The sequence below is a fragment of the Mytilus californianus genome, unplaced genomic scaffold (assembly GCF_021869535.1).
Source record: "Mytilus californianus isolate M0D057914Y unplaced genomic scaffold, xbMytCali1.0.p SCAF_6, whole genome shotgun sequence".
Classification (NCBI taxonomy): domain Eukaryota; kingdom Metazoa; phylum Mollusca; class Bivalvia; order Mytilida; family Mytilidae; genus Mytilus; species Mytilus californianus.
This window is the reverse complement of record NW_026262712.1, coordinates 106,396,928-106,421,787: the sequence shown is the minus strand read 5'-3', so window position 1 is coordinate 106,421,787 and position 24,860 is coordinate 106,396,928. Positions and strand designations below refer to the sequence as shown.

Sequence of the window (24,860 nt, the reverse complement as noted above, 5' to 3'; positions counted from 1 at the left end):
ACTAGTGTCACCAGTCATGTTGCTCAATGCAATAAAAAATTGGGTTATAATAGGCATTTGATAATGTCACAATTAAGGAGAAGACCACGGAATTTTGCCTACGACAAGTTGACCAAATCTGTTGTTCTCTGCGACATAGATACTCCATAACGGTCGACTAAATCAGGTGCCTCGGTGGCCGTGTGGTCTAAGTAGTCGAACTGCAAAAAAAAGTAGTCGAACTGCTGTTTTACTAGCCAGTCAACCATGAGGTTGTAAGTTCGAATCCCGCACGTGGCAGGTGCGCTCGACTTTAATCTTAATTGACTAGGATTGTAAGTTTTCCTACCGCAGGTCGTGGTTCTCTCCGGGCACTCCGGCTTCCTCCACCAATAAAAACTGACTGCCACGAAACAGCACAATAGTGCTGAAAGTAGCGTTAAAGGGAGAAGGTTTGGTACCATTAAAACGTTTAATCCCGCTGCAAATGTTTGCACCTGTCCTAAGTCAGGAATCTAATTACAGTAGTTGTCGTCTGTTTATGTAGTTCAGACGTGTTTCTCGTTTCTCGTTTTTATATAGATTAGACCGTTGGTTTTTCCGTTTGAATGGTTTTACACTAGTAATTTTTTGGGGTCCTTTATAGCTTGCTGTTCGGTGTGAGCCAATGCTCCGTGTTGAAGGCCGTACCTTGACCTATAATGGTTTACTTTTATAAATTGTAACTTGGATGGAGAGTTGTCTCATTGGCACTCATACCACATCTTCCTATATCTATTAAACATCAATGAATCAACTAATCAATCAATCGACTAAATCACGATTCTGCCAGTTAAGCTTTTGATGGGATAACTTCAACTTTACCATTTGGAATCCTTGGTTAATAGCTGCCATGTAAGCAGAAATCCTTCTCAAGGAAATCTTGATAGGAAAAACAAGCCTTTGAATTTCGAATCAACAGGGAGATATATAACTGCACAAGCAAGCGCTGCTGGAATGTTGCTGCAGATAAACAGAAAGATCACAATGGGAAAGTTGAAATCATCCCTTTTGTGGTAAAGTTAAGTTCTCAAATGACTCTCATTGTCAATTTCTAGATGTAATCCAAGAAATGAAGTCTTACAACACCATTATTTCGAGTTCATGGGATAGATGCGATCAGCAATGTCGTGATTATTTCAGCATTTGTTATTTAAAGCTACTTCCTGTATAAGACAAATCTTGATTAGCAATGTTAATATAAACATTTCTTTTCCAACTCCTGGATCTTGATATCCATATAAATACACGCAGGTTACATCAAACTATTGGTGGATTTTTCTTTGAAAGTAAAATTCATTTGAAAGGAAATTGATAAGCAGTTGTTCACAGTTAGTAGTTAGATAGTATTAAAAGATGTCGCGAAACTTATCAACCGTCTCAGAACGTGCAACAATTCGCAAAACCCATACCGTAGTCTGCTAAAGTCCTCGTCTATACAGAAACGTTATTTCTGTTCCCTTTTGGCTTTTCGGACAGTCTCTTTGTGATTTTTTTATCATCTATCATGTAGGGAGGGTCTGGATGGGGTTCCTTCATTTTTTTTATTCTTTAATTTTCTTTATCTATTCTTTATTTATTTTCTCATTATTCTGTATTCCTAATGATTAAACACCCGGTTTCTCTTTATTCTTTATTGTTTTGCCTGTTTTCTCTATTCTTCATTATTTTCTGCCGTTTTTTGTCCATTATTCTTTATTCTGTAAACCCCATTCATACCCTCATGTAGTATCCAGATTACTAACATGTTCTTATGTCACCAAATTTGCAGAATGCATGTAAAATTTATAACTTCAGACATTGTGGGGTTTTTGGAGGCTCATATACTGACTACCAGTTTTATAATGTACAGTGACCTACCTCCTATCTTTAATTGAGAAATATGCAACGAAAATATTCCATCTGTAAAAATATGTCATCAAATTTAATACTTTTTGTTACGTTTTTAAGTTTTTGTGTTTGTTTCGGTGCTAATTTAATTTTGTTTGTTTTGTTTTGTTTTGTTGTTGTTTTTTTATTTATTTTTTTTGGGGGGAGGGGCTTATTGCGAAAAAAAGTGGCTGTTTATTTTAATGAATATCTTTGTGTTTTTCATTTGTGTGCAATTCAAGGGAAAACATCATATTTGTTGTTCAGGTTTCGTCTGATACTCTCAGCTGATACTACTACAAAGATGCCTCATTAAGTTAGTCACCTAAAGTATTCATGTTATTTCTAACAACAATGATACAAATCTTATATATAAATTTGATACTGCAAAAAATACATTACAACTGTAGAATTTGAAATCTACAAGGTCACCCATTTTTATGATGACTAATCACATGGAAACAGAATACAGACCCATTGTCATGGTTTTTTATTCTTTTATCTGTTTACTAATTTTTCAACACTTTAACAACATTCTAGATGACGTCTTTAAATACAAAGAAAAATGAGAAAATTCACACCAAACAGTTTTAAACGTGTTTTTTTTTTTCTTTGCGACTAAAATTATACTGTTAATTATACCCTTTGTCGTTCTGTATAAAAATGACAAATTTGGACAGCAATTGACAAATTTGTGCTTTCTTTGATAACAAGCCATCCATTTATCATGACAATTACATAGTGATGTAGGTGCGCTAAAGAACATATTATCCGTCATTTCAGTAATTACAATGTTCAGGTAATTTCTTTCAACTTGTAAAGGAAATGCTTTCTATTTAAATCATCTTTTATTGATCGGGTTTGTTTGTTGTAATTTTAGAGTTATGTTATTATCGCTTTAATCTTTTTCCCTGTGAGTGAGAAATAAATTTCACGAACAATATAAAATTAAAACCCGTAGGATACAAACATACTCAATGTGAAAATTGTCAAATAAAAATATTTTAAAGCGCCCTTTAGTTTTTATATAGTGAGAACATTGACGATTAAAAGATAGAATGAATTCGCAGATTTAAATATGTTTTCTGGTGTAAAACTTTAGGCTTTGACTATTTAAAAATATCAGCTTATTTCTTTTGAAAATTGCGATATGAAACAAGGGACGGGGACTTGTTAGTTTTAACCGTATATTTGCACTCCTAAATTTATAAACATCTTTAACCAAAACAATAAATACAAACTGTTAGTAAGATGTGATGGGAACAGGATAATCTTCTAAAAAGATGTTCTAAATATTTCCCAATTCTTATTCTTATACTTAGATATATATAAACTGAATTAACATTACCTTTAAAATCATACGAAGCTTTGAAAGTTTTTTTACCACAATCGGCCGTATAAAATGAACTTATAGCTTTAATACTATCTTTTTCAAAGTTTTAAAATGCTCTCATTCTTATTGTGTTTTTTTTTGTGTGTCCGGATTTCTCAAGCAGCTTCGTATGTTCTATGTTTATTCTGTTTTCAAAGGATACAATGTAAAATGAATCATATTTTAGATAATTCAAACATTAGAAAGTCTTATTATATAGAACATTAGAAAGTCTTATCATATAGAACATTAGAAAGTCTTATCATATAGATGTTTTAAGAGCTTTTGGTATATGCGAAATTCGTTTTACCAATTTTAATTAATTAGAAGAGTGACCATTTCATATCATTATCAGCATTTAACATTTTATACTTGAATAACTGACTTAAGTGAGAAATAACATAACACTTCACAAATATAAAAATGAAAGCAAAAATTAGCACAGTAAACATACATGTAATAACATTTATAAGACTTTTTAAGTCACATAAAAGCAAGAATATAAATGTTTAAAACTGGTAATTTGACCGAACTGCTTTAGTTTCTTTGTTTACGTTTATCAGAAAAGTTCAGTGTGTGTTAAGCTTCGTGCCAACAATTCCAAACGTATAAACAATCGAAAGGGTCAAAACTATAAAAGGGGATTCTTCCTGTCGTTTTACTTTAGCTTTGACAGAGGAAAAAAGGGGGAGGGGATCGGCAACCTCAATTACCTGAAGAATTTATCAACTGAGATTCTATATCAATATATATGTTATTCATAACTGTTCAATGGATTTTACTACGTTTGGACTGTTCGAGGCAGATTGCGTTTAGCTTAGCTCATCATAAATTATAAATCGACTTGAATATAAACCAACATAGTGTTCTGACATTTTTAAAGATAGGTTTTAAAATATACTGCTTTTATACTGAATTTATTAGATACCTGTGATTCATATTTACTTCAAATGTTTTAATAATTACTTACTAATCAGCAGGTGTGCTTATTTTGTATCTTATTCATTCAATTTTATCCTTTTATTCTTTAGAAATAAAGAGGTTAATCTATGAGTAAAAAAACTAAACTGCAATACACCTTATAACACCTGGATCCCAGATAAAAATCGGATGAAAGAACAAAAATACCGTACCTAACACCATTCACGCTCAGTGTGAATACAAAATAGGATTGTAAAGGTATGAGCAAACTAAAAATTCATTTTCTGGTTTATAATTTACTTCAAAAAGAGATGTTAATGTACTGACATTGCACACAATATTAGTTAATTCACAAAATAATCCTGATGATTTACCCGTTAAAGGTACACAGATTCTTTAAAACACGAATGATATTTACAATGTGTTTTCATATCTTCCCCGTCACTCTTTTGATTCTGATAAATGATTCGGCAAGCATCATTTGTTTGACTACGCACTTCACTTCTTTCAATTCTATGAGAAGATTTATTCCCTGACAAACTTACATTATTAATGTTATAATGTAATTTTTTGTTATTTTCTGAAACTTGTTGCTCTGCTTCACTAAACCACAAGTCACTGTCTGAAAACCTCCCGGAATCGTAACTGTCCGATGAACTCCGATAAGTTTTATAATCCTCTAATATATTTTTCACTGCAGACATTGTACTTAATCCAGGCGATGTCGGTTTCTGTGTAACTGGGTCCGTTTTTAGTTGTATTTTGTTTCCGTCTGGATCACACACATTGTATGTTATGTCATCAAGTTGTGTGATAACACACGGTACAGAGGCTTTGATGCTTTTCAAACAACGTACTTTAAAGACTAGAATCACATTTTCTATAGGTACTGGGTCGATGTGTTTTGAGTATTTTAAAGCCAGTTGACAATCTAATCCTGGCTGTGTATACATTTGAAAGATACAAAATCCCGGTTTTGAACTTTCCATTTCAGCATTTGTGATTATGCGATAAAATTCCACCATTTCTTTAAATTTCCTAACATGAAGTAAGAATCTGAGGTGTTCGTTGCCACAATGAATTGGACAAACTGACCACAGGGGCATGTCGTCTGCTAACCCATAAAACTCCTGACAACCAATAGTTCGATCGGGGGAGATTTTGCTTTTTAATTCCATTTTATGATGAAGTTTCCAAGGCCGTTTCTTTAAAACTGCCTTGAGCTCTTCGTAAGTGACGGCTCCACTTTCGGACAAAAACATCATAATGCTGAGTGCTGGAGTTTGTAGTATTTCATCGTCACTATTTTCATCATTGCATGTCAATTTTTCAGTGTTTATATGACTCCCTTCAGAGACCTGGAGTATTTGAAAAGATGGATCTATCCATTTAGTCAGAGGCGAAATAATCTTGCATAAAACTTTAGATTTCCCCTTTGGTGCCATAATTCGGACTGTACAAGTATACGGATCGGCAAGATTGGCGTTTTCCATTGTCATACACGCAAATAAATGTTGAACAAACACTTCATTTAATGTTTAAGATCGGTTAGATATTATCGTAAAAATTATTTTCACATTTTATCAGATTAAATTGCGTGTCACCTGAGTGTTGATGCAGCATTCCTTCTCTCCTGTGGAACGAGTTAATTAATCCAGAAGAAATTCCAATATTATCGTATGTAGCTAAAGAATAGATTTTCCTGGTTATTATAGCAAAGTTCTATCGTTCGCCTAATTCTTGTTAATTTCAGGTGATCAGATTCTTAAATCTTATTTCTTTCTCGTTTATTGACATCAAACTCCACGTGTTATCCGTGTTAAAAATAAATGTATGAATGAAGTTAATGGTATTTTGTAGGTCTTTTGTAGAGATCCACCCCTATGTTCAGTAGCGTAAAATCTCTTCTATCTGATTGGATTAAAATTTGTTCATTTAAATCTGATTTATAATGGATACTAACACCAAACTGTGATGTGTAAGTTTACAATATCCTATGATAGCTTTGATGATAAAAACTGTTCAAAAATTGACATTTTAACTATTTTATAATAAAACCTCTTGCCACGATACGGATGGATGAATCAAAATTGGTAAATTAAAAGAATCAACCTTTAATATCTAGTACGGTTCCGTTTGATTAGGAAATAAATGTGGAATTTAAGATCGCAATACATCACGGGTAAATTATACAAACGTAAAGGTTTTAAAAGATTTAATTGATTGAAATGCTATTTCTATGCTTGTTTGTATAGAAGTTTATATTACGATATAAAATGGAAGTATATACAGGAGGTCGATGATGGATAACAGTCAATAATACAATTTACAGACGTAAACAACAACAACAATAAAGAAATAAGAAATACAATGCATACTTATACAAGAACAACGTTGATGAAACAACTATACAAAGACACACACACACACAAAAGACGTCTTAATATTACTTGTCAAATAACTACATAAACGTGTCAGGGTTAAACTAGGTTTTGGAATCTAAACATCCCCGCCTCCCGTTTTAATCTAGACCACTACAATAACAAAATGTATATTGAAGAACGTACAATTTGATTCAGCTCAGAAAAAACATTGAATTGTATCAGGTGTAGAACTGAAACAAAAAAAAACAAAAAAACAAAATTATATCTCAGTCACTGAAAGCAATCTCAAAGTATACTTAAGGAGCCTGTTTGAAGTGGTTGTCGTCTGTTGATGTGGTTCATAAGTGTTTCTCGTTTTTTATATAGATTAGACCGTTGGTTTTCCTATTTGAATTGTTTTACACTAGTCATTTCGGGACCCTTTATAGCTTGCTGTTCGGTGTGAGCCAAGGCTCCGTGTTGAAGGCCGTACTTTGACATATAATTGTTTATTTTTTACACATTGTGACTTGGATGGAAAGTTGTCTCATTGGCACTCATACCATCTTCTTATTTCTATTAAATTATAGGGTCAATTGTGGAATCGTGATTCCACCTTCATGGAATTTTATAGAATGTGATGTTTTTATTGTAATAAAATTTATACCGCCTGCAAGTTCAGGAATTGTCATTCAAATCTTTCCTTTTGGCTTAAAAAATTATATTTTATATTTAAACTGTTTTTGTTCAATAATGTTCTAATGTTTTTGATGATTTTCACCAATTTACTAATTTATTGTTTAAAATCAAAATTAATAAAAAATTCTATATTGAAACTATGTACACATATACTCCGGGAAAGATAATGGCTTCCTGGGCTGATATGCATAAAACCACTTAATAAAATTGAGAATGGAAATGGGGAATGTGTCAAAGAGACAACAACCCGACCATAGAGCAGACAACAGCCGAAGGCCACCAATGGGTCTTCAATTGTTAAGATATCCAATCGTAGTACTAATCTATCGTAGGACATGTAGAAAAATCCGCCCGTTCGGAACAAATCTTAACTTAAGTAGTTTTAGGCATATCAGCCCTGTACTTTTTATGACGTCTCTGTTTGGAATAATTCCTAAATAAAATGTTAAAAAAAAATCCCTGTGGAAATTTGTTTTCACTATTGAAAATATTACCTACAATGAAATCTAAGACGCTCATGTTGAAATCATTACACTTCAGTATAATATCATTACCATTCGGGCTTCACAAGGGATGTAAGGTCTTAATAGTGGTCAGTGCCCTATGTCCCCTTCGTCTAACGACTGAAGAGATATACAACACTGACAGGAAATGAACACATATCCCATGTGAAGATCCCAAACAACATATATATATACGCTTGATCTTTCTATGTCATATTTTTAAATGAGTTGTGGCAGTACAAGTTTTGAAAACAAGAATTTGTGCATCATGCACTTATGTCCTATATTATTAAAAAATCAAATTAAAGCATTTCCAAATCCCTACAGTCGTTCTAAACATGAATCCTTATTGAGTTTTTCAGCCAAATTAATATTGTATTAAAAATTGTAGGAATATGGGTTATTAATAATTCATACACACAACTAAATATTGCATTTCAATGGCGTATACGTAAAGTTAGTTCGTTAGTCCTTGAAACTAATTTACCTTGTAATATACACGAAACCATTGTCAAATTAATCCCAATTTTCACTTCACTAGGCCTTATAACTTACTCATAATAATCACCTACCTAAAACTCATTTACATTTTCAGCATGTAAATCTTCTATACATCGAACTATTAATGTGCAACTACTGAGCTATCATAATTTAAATAGTCTAAATTATTAATAAATAACTTGCATGGTTCTCGGCATTCCGTGGATTCATTAACCATTGAGTATTCAGCAGATTTGGTGTACTCGGTATATTTCATTGATTATGTAGTTTCAATTTAACATCATCATTGATTTATTAAAAACTGAAGGTTCTTAAAGTTTAAGTATAATTTCGCTGAAATGTTGGTAGCTTTGTGAATTTTACGGATAAGTTTTTCATAGTTTTAAATTGCTCTGAATATCCTCCAACGGCATTACACTTGCAACACCATAGTTTTAATTTCACAACTTGATAGCAGGTTGGCCAAATGTATTCTTAGGTCAAAGTTAAACTTAAGTTTAGAAGAAAAATTATTACCTAATAGATGTATATTTTGCAATTTAGGTGCCAGAATAACACAACTTGCATTTTATGAAATGTTTACATCTAAAACAAATAAGACGATTATCGAAATTAGTTTAGGACTTTCTTCAATGAATGGTTTCGAATTTTTCGTTGGTATTGTAATGATGTAATGAATTGCATGGAACTGCTGTCTGTAGGGAAGCACAATGTATAACTATAGCAGGTTTGACTGAAAATGGGAAAGAAACGTTTAATGACATGGGAAGATGCTACACACCTCGTGATGATATGTTTTACATATTTGCAGATGATTTCTTATTTGTCTTAAAAATATATTTAGTATCTTAATGATTCCTATATAATCGTTGTATATCAAATAGATATACACATAGTGAAGTCTAACAATCTCTACCATTGAATGGCAAAGCTGTTGTGCTTCGCTCATTAGAAAAAAATGACAAAAATTTCCTCAAATATATAAGGTTCTGTCTGATCATACAATATTGTGATAGTAATTGTCTAATTTTTAAATATTTCACATATAACGGACGCATATCGGTTTCAAAACAAAGTTTTTTGACCATATGTGTAGTAAATTTAAAAGGGAAAATATAACACTTTTGATTCGTTTAAGCGGTTTTCTGGAATGTTGTTCATTTTCATCAGGACCACTTTAAAACCAAAAGTTTAGAAATAGTATAAATACCTTAGAAATTGTATAATTATATTTGATATGTTCTAAGCTGTCATCACAACATTACCGTTAGTCTTTAACAATAACCCTTATCATTGACACGGACATTATTCATATTTAACTCACATCCTTCAAAATTAAACATACACTGAACATAAGAAAAAAATATTTACATTTTAAATAATTATCCCAATTTAACGATAGTTCGTTACTTTTAAACTGGAAAAATTACTACCAGCGCTTTTGGTTTTTTTCTTTTTCTTTATTTTTTTTTTTTTTTTTGGTTTTGCTGCCGTTCTCCTTACCTGAATTACTGAGCATGCGCGTGATTCGTTCGGTAAGCAGTGATGAAGGTGTGATATTCGACCAAGAGTAACCTACCCTTCTACAGTATCAGATGTAGTGAGGATTATGTTCTCTTCATTTCAAGTTTTCTTGATATTTAAGGTCTTTCCACTACGTTAGGAAAGACCTTATTGTTTGTTTGTTTTTTTTTTTCTTCCAACATTTCATTGCAAGTTTTACCTTCATTAATTTTATTTATAGATGTGATTTATGCAGCAGTAAAACCTAGGGGAATTTTAGTTTACTGTAACTGTTACGTTCATTACATATTTTTATGAATGCAATTTATTATGATAGATTTTTTGCACTAAATGTACTACATTTTTATAAAAATTGTATCTTTTGACCGAGTTGAAAATCGGTTTATGGATTGTCTATGTTTTGATACTATAAAAATAAGAAGATGTGGTATGATTGCCAATGAGACAACTCCACCAGAGACCAAATAGTATACATGTAATATATCAGATTCTTCTTATATGGGTGATATTTAAGTTTTCATAATTGATTATTTTAATAATTCACTACACAATAAAATTGAGAATTGAAATCGGGAATATGTCAAAGAGACAACAACCCGACCAAAGAACAGAAAACAGCCGAAGGCCACCAATGGGTCTTCAACACAGCGAGAAAATCCCGTACCCGGAGGCGGGCTTCAGCTGGCCTCTAAATAAAAATGTGTACTAGTTCAGTGAAAATGGACGTCATTCTAAACTCCAAAACATATAAATGAACTAAAATTGAAAAACATACAAGGCTAACAAAGGCCAGAGGCTCCTGACTTGGAACAGATGAAAAAATGCGGCGGGGTTAAACATGTTTTGTGAGATCTCAACCCTCCCCTTTACCTCTAGCCAAATTGAATGTAAAATAAACAAACACACAGCAATACGCACAGTAAAACTCTGTTTTAAAGTAGTCCGAGTCCGATGTCAGAATAGGTAACAAAACTAAGCAAAATGACAATGATACATAAATTAACAAAGGACTACTAACAGTTACTGACATACCAACTCCAGACTTCAATTAAACTGATTGAAAGTTTATGTCTTCATCATATTAAATCCAAGCACAATCCCTCCCGTTAGGGGTTTAGTATCATACCATCATAAAATATATGAGAAGAACATAACCCGTATCATGCCAACAACTGGTTTTAGAACAAATGTGTTTTTTCCGATGCAAAGAAGTGAATCAATATTAATACTAAAATATGCCATCTTTAATGACCTGACAACATTATCGTATTGTAAAGAATATTACCATAAAAGATTGGATATGAAAAACCTGAACGTATAAGATGTCTGCATGTTGGTTTATATTTACGAATGATGTCCTTGTACCGATGATAAAATTTAGTAACTGTTTTGACTAGTTTGTGATATCGAAAACCCTGGTGTAATAATTTTTCATGTTTGAAAAATATGTACATGTAGTATACAATTGTTGATTATTTACTCACAAACATGAGAAGTTGCGTTTTAACACCAACTCCTAACAATCGTACCACGCTTTAAGACCTCATATGACGAACAGTGCAATGAGTTGGTTGGTACCTACAAAAGTATTTCCAACATTGTAGTAATCCAGACAATATAAACTATTTGTTTTCCTCCACACTATCTGTTTTGCTCCAGACAATATCTTTTTCTCATTGTTGAAGGTCGTACTGTGACCTATAGTTGCTAACCTCTACTTCATTTTGGTCTCTTGTGGAAAATTGTTTTATTGGTAATCAAACCCCATATTCTTATTTTTATATATTTAACACAGACTTCTATAGGTACACAACTCTTTTACTGTGACAAAAAAATATAAAGACTTTGAATCAAATAATGATTATTGATAATATCTAACCCATTCCGTGTTCCTTGTTGATGGTCTTTTTGTATTTTATTTCTATGACGAGTTTATCATTTGCGGTTGCTCAAATTATTGTTAACTTTGCACTTCTAAGCTTTTAAAATTCCCGATATTATTTTGGGTAGAGATCTGATTTTTTTCAAATACAAAGTTACTTCAATGTCCACCAGCGTAAATGCCAACGTGAGCGTCAATGATTTTTTTAGGAACCTTAAATTCTTTTAAAAAATAGCTAGTCCAACTTAGTGTCAGAGATTAGTGTTGAATACAACAGTAGCAGATTTCTATAATTTATATCCAGACAAATATGAGTATATACTAGGAGCCATCATCGTAACCTTTAACACACATTTGTATACTAGTACCCACAGTTCAGTTCGGCAAAGTGATAAGAAAATACAAAATGGGGGATGGGAATCGAAGAAGGATGAATAATCATAACATGACCGAAAGAAAAAATACGGAAAGAAACAGTACCCACGACTAGAAAATCCGAACTGTAGGTCTGCGAGCGTTAACAATGTCAGAGGGACGAACGAACATCATTGTCTCTAACTCTTTCCCCCCTTCATAGTTAGGTACACTAAATAGTTATTCAAAATATAAAAAAATGGCTAAAACGAATTCAAGCAGCAATGAAAAGTCGTGTCCGATTGATAAACTTTCGTACAATGAAATGCATGGATTGTAAGTTGTCAAATTAGCCAATCATCGCTATGGGTATATTTACATCACTTAATCTGTCAAAATGTTTTAGTGATACAAATATCATACGACTGGTTATTGATAAAAGAATTTGAATAAAATGCTTGGAAACATTACATTTCCTGTGTACTACAATATCTTATTAAGAATAGGATATTAAATAATTAAGAGAAAAATACAAACTATGATTCAATGATAAATCTAAGTAATTTAATACATCTCCTGCAAAGTTTAAGCACTTTAATTAATCATGTGATTTCTATGACTGATTATATTCCGAAAAAGCTATTCTTTACGTAACAAATCTTACAATATTTGCAAACTTTTTTTTCTTTTCTTTCGGCACTGTTTGAAGTATTACAATAATTGTTAAATTACTGTTATTTTTTTAAATAAGCTGGTTATAATTAACCTTATCTACATGTAGTTTTATATAGAGGATACTGCTACAGGACTATCTGATTCATTTCTTATATTATTTTGCAGTTGATATAATGAACGAATTAAAACATACATCTATGACAAACCAGCATGCTGGTTTTTTTTTACCGAAAACGCTTCGTAAATAAGACCGAGAATATAAGTGAACTTCGGAGCTTTGCTTTACTGCCTTTAATTGCCTTAAGGGTTCCTCTTTGATCTAAGGTACTCACATCCTAATCACACAGATACAGCTTCCTCTGTCTCTTGTCTAGACATTTATCTCGAATTTGACAACAGCGGCCATCTCCGTACAAGAATCTATGACAAACAAGACGATTTCAAATTTGAAATTATAAATTTTCCTCATCTTAGCAGCAATATACCAACTTCACCCGCGTATGGAGTATACATTTCTCAACTCATACGATATTCAAGAGCTTGTAGCTGCTACTCAGACTTTGTAAAACGCTGTCTTACCAACAAATAATGAGCCAGGGTTTTTTTTTTTTTTTTTTTTAATTTTCATTAATTTTCATGTTTTATTGAAATCTGTTTATTTGTTAGTATGGTTTAACATCGAATACCGGTACCTTATCCCGGCCTCGTTAATGTTAGTAACAGAACATGTAAATATATATCTGTTAGTATTTGAGCCAGGGTTTTGTCAAAGAACGTCTTGTCCTTTTTCTCAAACATTTCATCGGAAATTACCAATAGATAAATATTCAGAAGAATAGAGAATGAAAACGGGGAATGTGACAAAGAGACAACAACCCGACCAAGAGTAACAAACAGCACAATGCTACCAATGTGTAATATTCTCGCTTCAACTGGCCCCTAAACGAGAATATATAATAGTTCAGCGAAATGGACGTCATATAAAACTCCGTAACATACAAAATGAACTAAAGGTTCTTAACTAGGGACAGGCGCGAATATGCGGCGGGGTTAAACATGTTTTGTGAGATCTCAACCATCCCCCTATACCTTAAGCCAATGTGAAATAAACAAAAATACATCAATACGCACAGCAAAACCCAGTTCAAAAGAAGTACAAGTCCGATGTTAGAATAAGAAACTAAGCAAAAAGACAATGATCTTCATAAATTAGCAAAGGGCTACTAGTAGTTACTTACAGCTCCAGACCTCAATTAAACTAATCTAAAGAGTATGTCTTCATCGTATGAAAATCAACCACGATCCCACCCGATAGGGGTTTGTTATCATGCCATTATAAATTATACGGAAAGAACATAACCCGTAACATGACAACTTCTTGTTTTGGAATAAATTTGATTATTCTTATGCAAAGACCCGATGAGTGAATCAATATATACATGTATACCCAAAAATGCCATCTTAAATGACTTGACATCAGTATAGTAACTATATATACCATTGTGAATTATTCTGCTTAAAGGTTTGGCTAGCTTTTGGGATGAATGACGAAAATGTTGTGCTTTGTATAGAATATCACCATAACAGATGGGATGTGTCTGCACGTTGATTTATATTTACAAATGATGTCATTGTACCGATGATAACATTTAGTAAATGTTTGTGATATCATCATCTTTCATTTTAATTAAATACGTTGTTACATACAAGAGCTAATTGAACAAGTTGAAATATATAAACACCATACGATGGTGCCAAAGGAAACGTCACCATCTATAGACGGACAATTAACAATAGGAAATGAAAAAAAAATCATCTCTTTTATCGTAAATTTTATTATTAAGCTTCCTGTTAAAAATATAGATATCAAGATCCAGGAAAGGGCTGTGTTCATTGTTAGTACTAGCTTTATTTAAAATAAGTTCAACAGGATAAATTTCTTTACGTACTGAAGTCGTCATTATTGAGAGCCAAAATATCATCCAAATATCTAAAAGAGTTAAAAAATGTTTGTATCAGATGTTGTTTTGACGGGTCTTTGCTGATTTTAGACATAAATTGTGATCGATTCGAACGCAAGAGGTTTTTACAGTGTTGTTTCCATTTTGTTTACCCTTGTATTTATATTTTACTTTATTTTGTACTACGGAGAAAGTGTATATGGTATATACTATCAACTACAAACACTTTGTTAGCGGCGTCTTTGTCAATATACTATCAACTACAAAAACATTCTTGTTGACGTTATTGTCAAATTTACTATCAACTTCAACTTTTTTGTTGGTTTCTTTGAATTGGTAGATTTAATTGTAGGTTTGTTTGAATTTTTAAGTCCGTTGTGTTGTTTGTCTGTATGTTTATACTGTTTGAATGCTAGATCCCAATTATTGTCACAATAATCATTTATGTTTGTTTGGGTTGCTCACCCAATTTTATCAATATAACGAAATTATAAACAACTGTCATACAAGTGGCAGGTTTAGCTAGCTATAAAACCAGGTTTAACCCACCATTTATTTCGGAATATGCCTATACCAAGACAGGAATATGACAGTTGTCTCCACTCGTTCTGTGGTTGATAATGTTTTATTTATTTGTTTTTTATGGACTTTCCCTTTTTGAATTTACCTTAGAGTTCGGTATTTTTTATATACTTTATTATCCTACTACAAAACATAGACGGCTCCTGCTACCGACCTATGCAGGTGTACAATTTACCATGACAGTAGCACATTAATATACATTATGGTTGAATTGATATTCTGAACAAATTGTTTTGAAGGATAACTCTGCTAACTGTTAAATTTGATGTCGAAGTGTCATCATGATGATTGTAACAGAAATAATTAAATCATACATAGAAGAATAATTATAACACTTCTAACCAGAGCTCACATTTTTTTCATCAGCAAAATGACGAATGTCGAATCATCGTAAAAGAAAAAAGGATGGTATCGGGTTTCTAAGAAAAAGCAATCACATAAATGGCAGGAAATTTAAACCCAAAAACCTAGAACGATGATGGCGGTCATATTATCTTGATAGTAAATATCATAAGGAGAAGAAGGAGCTTCAACATCATGTCAAAAAGAATAAACAGGTAAAGAAACAGTGCACACAACAATGTATACAAAATTAAGTAACATAAACTCGAGCAAAAACCGTGGTTACAATTACGTAGTCTGGAAGGGTAAGCAGTTCATTCTCAATCGTACAATTGTATCACTTGTGACTTGTCTACATAAATTTACAAAACATTTAGCTGGATTTACTGCGTCAAACACGTGATGTTGATTTTGTACACTGAATCAGATAACGTTGCAAAGTTACGATAACACACTGCTTTAGAGTAGTCAATATTCCCAGCAAAATACTGTAATTTTCAACATAATTAAAATGCTATTTTCCAAAGACTTTCACTCCCATAAAAATTAATCGGCGCTGATTATCAAACCAGTCCGTTATACTGCTAATATTAATCTTTGACAGACATTTAGTTACACTCAAATAAAAAAAATGTAGATGAAAAGGAGCTTACAATATTTATTTTTCAATGAAAATATTCGAACTGATAATTTATCTCGTCCGGTATATTGCTGATGTAAACCTTTAACATAAAGTTCATTGATGTGGGCCTGAGAGGTTTAACTATGTTCATTTTACTGATTTATTACCTGATCAATCTGCATTGATATTCAAAAGCGTCCGAGACATTGCTGATGTCAACCATTGGTATGAATTTCATCAACTTTTGAAGAGAAAGTACATTTGCACTCGAGCGCATACAATGTTTATATTTCATTTTATATATGTGGTAGAGTGTTTTATATTAATATTTATTATCTTTCAGAATAATTAATATTGATTAATAAAATTGAGAATGGAAATGGGGAATGTGTCAAAGAGACAACAACCCGACCATAGAACAGATAACAGTAGTTTTATTATATGTATTTTAGGAGTTCATCAATTCTTCTATTCTTTTATGTAATCTTATTTTCTTGGTATGTTATATCATCTTAGTACTGTAGTTCTACTCTATTTTCTAGTTCATTAGTCAGTCAGTCATGTGTCAAGTTATCTTGTCTGCTATTGGTCATATTCATTGAGTTCAAAGATTTTACACACTTTTTGAATACCTTGAGAGAGAAAGCTATATATCACAGAATACAGCAGCCATATTCAAAATATTTATATTGTAAAAGAAGTTAGAAGTATCCTTTAACTTTACTTTCCGTTATATATATGATGTTCTCTCACTAAATAATTCAAACTTTGGTGACTATGTTGAACGCATCTATCCCATCGAACTTGAGATAAAGGATACAACAGATACAGTTAAATCTGCCTCATATCTTGACTTAAATCTAGAAATTGACAATGAGGGCCGGTTGAAAACAAAGTTTTACGACAAAAGAGATGATTTCAGCTTCCACATTGTGAACTTGCCATTTCTATGTAGCAACATTCCAGCAGCGCCTGTATACGGAGTATATATCTCCCAGTTGATACGATATTCCAGGGCTTGTATTTCCTATCACGATTTCCTTAATAGAGTGTTGCTGATCACAAGGAAGCTATTAAACCAAGAGTTCAAAGAGGTGAAGTTGAAATCATCCCTTCGTAAATTTTACGGACGCCATTACGAGTTGGTTGACCGTTATGGAATATCCGTTTCACAGATGATAGCGGATATGTTCCTAATGTCGTAACTACAATCCCGCACCCTTTTCCCGAATGTATCTTACTGAATTAGACTTATTACCGGGTTGTACTAACATGATCAACACGACGGGTGCCACATGTGGTGCAGGATCTGCTTATCCTTCCGGAGCACCTGAGATCACCCCCAGTTTTTTGTGGTGTTCGTGTTGCTCAGTCTTTAGTTTTCTATGTTGTGTTTTGTGTACTATTGTTTGTTTGTCTGTCGGTCTTTTTCTTTTTTAGCCATAGCGTTGTCAGTTTATTTTCAACTTATGAGTTTTAATGTCCCTTTGGTATCTTTCGCCCCGCTTTTACATATTCTGGACACTTATTCAATATTAATCACGACCAGAATATCTTGATGTATAAATGATCTGGTGATGTTACCCAATAGGAGATTGACCTATGTACCATATGCATGGGTTATTTATTTATGTCGAATACAATAAACATCTGTAAACTTGACGAATCACTTTATTCCGTCCCAGAACCCTGTCAGATATACATTTCGTATTATGTCTGTTTTGGTTGCTCACCCTGTTTTGTCAATATAACGCAACTATAAACAACTGTCATACAATTGGGAGGATTAGCTAGCTTGAAAACTAAATTTATCCCAACATTTCCTTCGGAAAATGTCTGTACCAAGTCAGGAATATTTCAGTTCGTTCCGTTGATGTATAAAGTCTAACGTTTGATTTCGTCAGTTTTTATGGACTTCCACTCTTTGAATTTACCTTCGTGCTCGCTATTTTTGTAAGACAGTACTATTTTGAAGGGGTAAACTTCCTAAACAACGAGTATTCGGCAAAAATTTCAAACTCATCAGAGATATTACTGATTTGAACCCTTGACATACCCTATATTTCATTAAAATCCGATGAGAACTGTTTGGTGATATCGCTAAAATCAAAGGGGCGACAAACGGCTACAATTTTTGAAAAACCCTCCAACCTGGTTATTAACAAAAGAAATCAGAAAAGTTGCTAGTAAACTTTACATTTCCTGTATACTACAATATTTTATCTAAAATAGGATATTAAATAATTAAAAGAAAAATACATTTTATGAATCAATGATAAGAGAGGCGAAAGATACCAAAGGGACGGTCAAACCCATAAGTCGAAAACAAAATGACAACGCCATGGCAAAAACGAAAAAGACAACTACCGTACACATAAAACAACATAGGAAACTAAAGACTGAGCAACATAAACCCAACTAAGACATGGGTGATCTCCGTTGCTCCGGAATGGCAAGCATAAATGTAAGGATAAATATTGTTCTAAACTCAAATCTCACGATAGGCAATGGTAAGCTCACATCTATGACAAAATAGCATGAATTATTATAATTATTCATATATAAATGTTTTGATTTGTGTCTTTCTTTTCGATTGCCATTGCAATACAATGGATTTTGCAATCGTGTATAAGACCGAAACTACCCCTTTTCTCAGCGCCTTGATTTACAGCCTTCAATTGCTGTAATGGGTTTCTTCTTTAATCTGAGATACTCACATTCTTCAACAAAATCGAGACGTCTTGTTGGTTTTGACTGTTACAGGGCGCAATCAATCATGATAGTATCATTTGACACATACATTTGGTTAAATTGATGATCTGAACAATTTTATAAAGAAATATCAACATGATAAATTTTCTCATAAAAAACGATTCGTATAGTAAACAAATGGAAATAACACACTTCTCAGAAGAGGCCACATCTTAAGTATGAACGCAGTAACTCTTATACAAAATCATTATAAAATAGAACAAGGTTATGACATGATAACAAATAAAACAATTCGAACGAGAAAAATAAATTTCCTGATTTAAAATAAAACGATAAACGATGAACAAAGATGACAGACAGCAATCAACGACTAAAAAACATGCTCCTTTTTTGGGACAGGCACAAATATATTGTTGCGGGGTCAAACATACTTGCGAACGCCCAACACTTCCCTAACCTGGAAGAGTGGTTAAAAACACAGCCGATAAAAACAAACTGTAAATCAGTTAGAATAGACTTATCAGCTCGGTACCGAGTCAAGATTTCCAAAAAATTACAACAGTAGTATGCCAATACAGAAGTTCTGGCTACTGGGTTGAAGTTACCTTGGGGAACTAACAGTCCACCAGCAGATGTATCAACCCAGTGGTAGTAATAACATGTTCTAAATATGTTTTTCAAATAACATAATTATATGTATTCATCAAATCTTGCTTGTTACAAACTCATCAAGATTCCAAGCTTTTCTTGATTTACCGTGTAACACTCCACTAACTGCCCTTGAAAACAATCAGCCAATTTAACTTATTATTATATGTATCTAAGCAGAAAAAAATGTTGATTTCTGCAAATATTGACAATGATTAGTCTTATTTTATGACAATTAACCCTGGATTAGTTTTCATCAACATTGTGATAAACCAACACAGTAACCATTAATTTTTGCAGAAATCAACAGTTTTTTTCTGCTTAGATACATATATAACTTGTGGGTAGAAAACTAAGTATTGTAATTAAATAATTCAAAAAGTAATATTGACTATTCATGATTTATATCAAAATATTATTTAAAATCTATTCTTTACTAGTATTTCTTTAACAGAGATTATAAATTCAATGATTCAATGTTGATAATTGTCTTAAATTAAGACTAATCATTGTTAATATTTGAAATGACAATAACATTGGTAATATTGATCTTTCAAAATTTTTGCAAAAATCAATATTTTTTTTCTGCTTAGATACATATAATAATATTACTTGTAGGTATAAAACTAAGTATTGTAATCAAATAATTCAAAAAGTAATATTGACTATTCATGATTTATATCAAGATATTATTTAAAATCTATTCTTTACTAGTATTTCTTTTACAGAGATTATCAAAAATTAACAATAAAGTGCATAATGGGAAGAAATAACATTAACGGTACCAAAATAATTGCACCAGATGCGTATTTTGACATTCATAGTCTCTTCAGTGACGCCAAAACATTTCAATCCAAAAGAAAATTCTACGCCAATTTGAGACCTCTTGGTGATGTATATGTTGTTTTGTTTTGTTTTTTAATTTTAGTCTAAATGTTTGGGGTTTTGATAAATATGTTCCCTTAAGTGTATGCATTAATATGTGGAATACTCTGGTTACTGTGTTGGTTTATCACAATGTTGATGAAAACTAATCCAGGGTTAAATATTGCCTTTATTTCATTAATTGTGATTTTACCGCTATACGAAATAGATACTTTCAGGTCAAAACCAAAAGGGTTGACGATGAATAAAATTTAGCCTATAAAACACGATAGAAAGGACAAATTGACTCAGCGAGATTGTCCATTGTCACTAAAAGCAACAGATCATGGAACTCAAAGATGAAAAATATATGGAAAGCTACCTATGTGTTTTAGATATAATCACATAACATGTTTTGTAAGCATAAATTAGATTGAAGAATATGTTGACGAACACTTTCGCCGCAATCGGAGTAGAATCTGCTACCCTAATTGATCGGAACAAATGAGTTCTGTAAGCATACAGTAGAGTAAAGAATATGTGGATGAATACATACGCCGCAGTCGGAGTAGGATCTGCGACCCTAATGGATTGGAACATATGAGTTCTGTCCGGGTGTTTTATGAGGTTGGTGTTGATCAATCTATTGTTTTCTTTGTATGCTGTTGTTTGTATTTACGTCCCTTTTGTCGCAGTGTTGTCTGTCTTCAACTTTGCACTTTATTTGGCCTTCTGAATTGTTTTATTCTAACGTCACTTATCAGTCTTTTATATACCAAACGAGCGTATGGCGTACAAACTTCTCAGCCTGATGATGAGTTTATTTCTTTGACATTTTCTTTATTATAAACCCTTACAATTAGTTCTTTTTCATCCCGACTTACATTTTGTGTACCCATTGATGATTCTATATCGTTTACCTCATTTATAATTCAAAATCCGTCTACTAATTTTGATTCAGAAAAATCAGAAACAATGATTAGTTCTAGAAAATGGATAAAATCTAGTCTTCAGATCTTAAATATGATGCGACAATGAGTTTCAAGAGGTTACAACTCATAAACAGTACGGCATTTATTTTCAATTTATGACATGTGGAAAATATCGCATAGAAAACATAGTTTAACTAACTAACAATAGAAAAACTATCCTTATGAAGATGCGCTTTATACTCGATAGATGTTCTGTGAAAAAGATGTAATTTTCATTTATTCTACTAATTCTATAGTACGGGGATATTATTTGGACAACAACCGACACTATGTTTTATAAAATGTTGAATATAGACACTCTAGACCATTTTAAAAAATTGGAATCAAATCAAAAAGTAAACAATTTAAATAACAGTTTAACAATTAACAGATTCATAATATTTCGGAAATACGTATCAGAACTAATGTCCATCCGACTTTACGTTTCTGGAACAAAATAGGATGTTGAATCTGTAAATATTTTAAAAATCATGTATAATGTTTCTTTAAATGAACATTTGTTCAGGTGTATTCTACTTAATTTCCAAATTGTTGTGGTGGTCTAATGGAGTCTAATTGTAAAATTTGTGTAATTAAATTTTTTTTTTTTCAATTAATTGTCGGAGTGAATACACTTTTTCTTCTTTTTGGCTCACAACCTCTTACTCTAGAACAGACCAATGATATTTTTTAAGTATAACTTTTTGTTTTATTCAAGTGGAAGAGATTTACAAGTTACAATTTGAATTATTTGCATCCTACTATCGATACGGCAGATACAATAGAACCCGTGTTCCCAATTGTCTTTGGGTATCGTGTAAAGCAGGTTTGTGTCTGCTTTTCCGATTGCCATTGACATACAATGTATTTTGCAATGGTGTACAACACATAATGCAATCTGTTTTACTTATTGCATAATATGTCCACTAAGTGGCTTGTTAATGATGTATCTGTCCAAGGGCAATACATGAAGCAAATAAAACAATGTTTGTTCTTTTAAATTTTTAATAGATATCTTACTAGACATGTAAGAATGAGATAGCGAACGATGTCATTTATGTGTGACAGTGCTTACAAAGCAGTTTTCTATATAATTAATATTTCCAAGGGGCAGAACTCGTAAAAAAATAGTTGATCAGCACTGATTTTCAAACTTGTCCGAGATATTGCTGATTTCAACGTTTGATATACATTTCATTAATATCTGGCAAATATCCGACAAAAAGTATATAGTGCGCTCACAATAGCAGACAGACGGACGAACGGAGGGACGACCCGGTCTTTATATATCCCTCGCACTGCGTTGCACGGGGGAATACAACCTAGTCAAAGCATGCTTTTTTCGTGAAATTGAGGTTAGTGTTTCATGGAAGCAGCAGATAAATGTAAGATATGTACAGCTTGTTTCCGAATTCTTTTATTATATGTACGATTATATTTTTGTAATAAATTACGAATAAAAATGTCATTATCCATATGTATTCATTCTCATTATCTGAAAAAATTAATAGTGGCCGATGTCTTTTTCGGGACCTTGATATTACAATTTTTACATGGTAATATTTAAACCAACCTTTAAAAGACGTCTTTTACATTCATATTGTCAAATCTTTTTCTTTCCTGTTCTGTTAGCTCTCTCTTTTGGTGTATTTGCATTGAAGTGTCGGATTTCAATGAACGAAATATTTTCATAACTGAAAAAGTGTTACAGCAGGAATATAGATATCATCAATTTGTAAAAATGTTATTCCACATATGGAGATATTTTGCGTCTATATGCATATACTTCCACATGCAGGAAGTTAATAACAATGGTATTTCGTATTCAGCTTTTTATGGAAATATTGTTTTTAAAGCTAACAAATTTAAGACTTATCTTCAAAATCTAAGCACGGCTTCCTGTAATGTTTATGACGTTGCTGTATAAAATCTTCGGTTAAGTGAATGCTATGTTATTAGCAGGTTTTGTTATGTTAGCTTGCTATCAGTTTCTGTGAGCATTCGTTAATAAGATATTTGATATTTAATTTTTGTTGTTGTTACCTGTTGTTCCATTATTTTAGACTTGCGTTCTTTTCCTGTAAAGATTTTTATTCTATTCTATTATTAACTTACTGATAGAGATTAACAAGGTAGAAGATCGGTATTTAAAAAAGCTAATTTAACCCCATTGTATTTTCATTTGCCTCTCCAAAATCAGAAAACTCGTTAGTAGCTGTCGAGTGTCATATCCTAATGTTTCTCGTTATTTGGAGAATTGGGTTTTACATGTTATGGTAGATCGTTTATTGATTCTGTTACAGTTATTTTTTTTAAATACGACTTTTGAGAGCCTCGCATCTTGTTTTGATACCGCTTTATTATTGAAGACTGTATGTTTCTTTCTAGATGTCTCTTGTTTATCTTTGTCGGGTTGCTCTCTCATTGACCTCATTTCATTCATAAGTGAACACTAATGTATTTACATATTTGATCTCCTTTGTTATTGAATAGCTTTAGTTTTTGTTATTAGACATTCTCCACAAGATAATCTATTAGCTGTCATCGAATTTAAGAAATGGAAATGGAAAATTTCTTGTCCTCAATTAGAAAATCATCAAATATTTTATGAAAATTCAAGGAGAACTAAATTGTGTGCAATGCCTAACTTATGCCACAGTTAAACAAGTCAGGAAAAATACGACTAATAAAACAATTTTAACGACAAAAATGTATACGATAATCTGAACTTTAAGTATATCTCTTTCTTTAAATTGTTATTAATTATACTTCTTCGTATTATGAATTTCCATTAATAACAAAATAAAAGTCATTTTCATTTATCCTGCTTGTTTTTGATAAACACAAACAAATAATAGATCTAATGACAGGGTAACAGTCGTCTGACCAATAAAGTTACCGATTGTGTTGTATCACCCCATCGTGACATTTTGATTCTGGATTGGCATGGTTGGAGATACATGCACAGCAAAGAGACGCTCATTCTCTCGAAGCAATCGGTCTTGTTCCGTTTGAATTTCAGGCGATTCAATAGTTTTTGTTATCTTGATTTATATATTTAATATAGGTAAATAAGATTTGAATATCTGTAAACTACTGTTGATTTTGCATTATCTTGTCGTTTAAATAATAAAAACGGAAATATATCACCGAAATAAAAAATTAAACTACCACAAAATTGAGCAAGGTTTTATCAATATTGTATCTGTTTAAAAAATATGCGAGTAAAGAGAGACTACTGCGTATACAATTTTTACTCAACATAGAAATGTTGCATTGAGTTCAAGGCAGATACGAGTTATATCATATGATTCCATTAATTACGTGCGACTTGTCATACATTTATACTATATCATTGCATTTGTTATTTATTGACGGTATAGAAAATCGGAGTATCTGGGATTCTTCTGAACCTTTTGCAACTAATAAATTATATTTACCTGAAATGATGGACGATGTACCCATTTCCATTTTTCT

At 32.2% G+C, this 24,860-nt stretch overlaps 1 protein-coding gene across 1 annotated transcript; it reads right to left on the bottom strand.

Annotated features, from left to right (window-relative positions):
* Nucleotides 1-4,456: 4,456 nt before the first annotated feature.
* Nucleotides 4,457-6,176, bottom strand: LOC127704708 (protein FAM124A-like). Its single transcript, XM_052208844.1, has one exon. The coding sequence runs from the start codon at nt 5,677-5,679 to the stop codon at nt 4,558-4,560; it is 1,122 nt and encodes a 373-aa protein (XP_052064804.1). The 5' UTR covers nt 5,680-6,176; the 3' UTR covers nt 4,457-4,557.
* Nucleotides 6,177-24,860: the final 18,684 nt, after the last annotated feature.

Bases quoted from the DNA above. Each gene is read 5' to 3' on its own strand.
- LOC127704708 (XM_052208844.1), bottom strand. From the start codon at position 5,679: ATGACAATGGAAAACGCCAATCTTGCCGATCCGTATACTTGTACAGTC.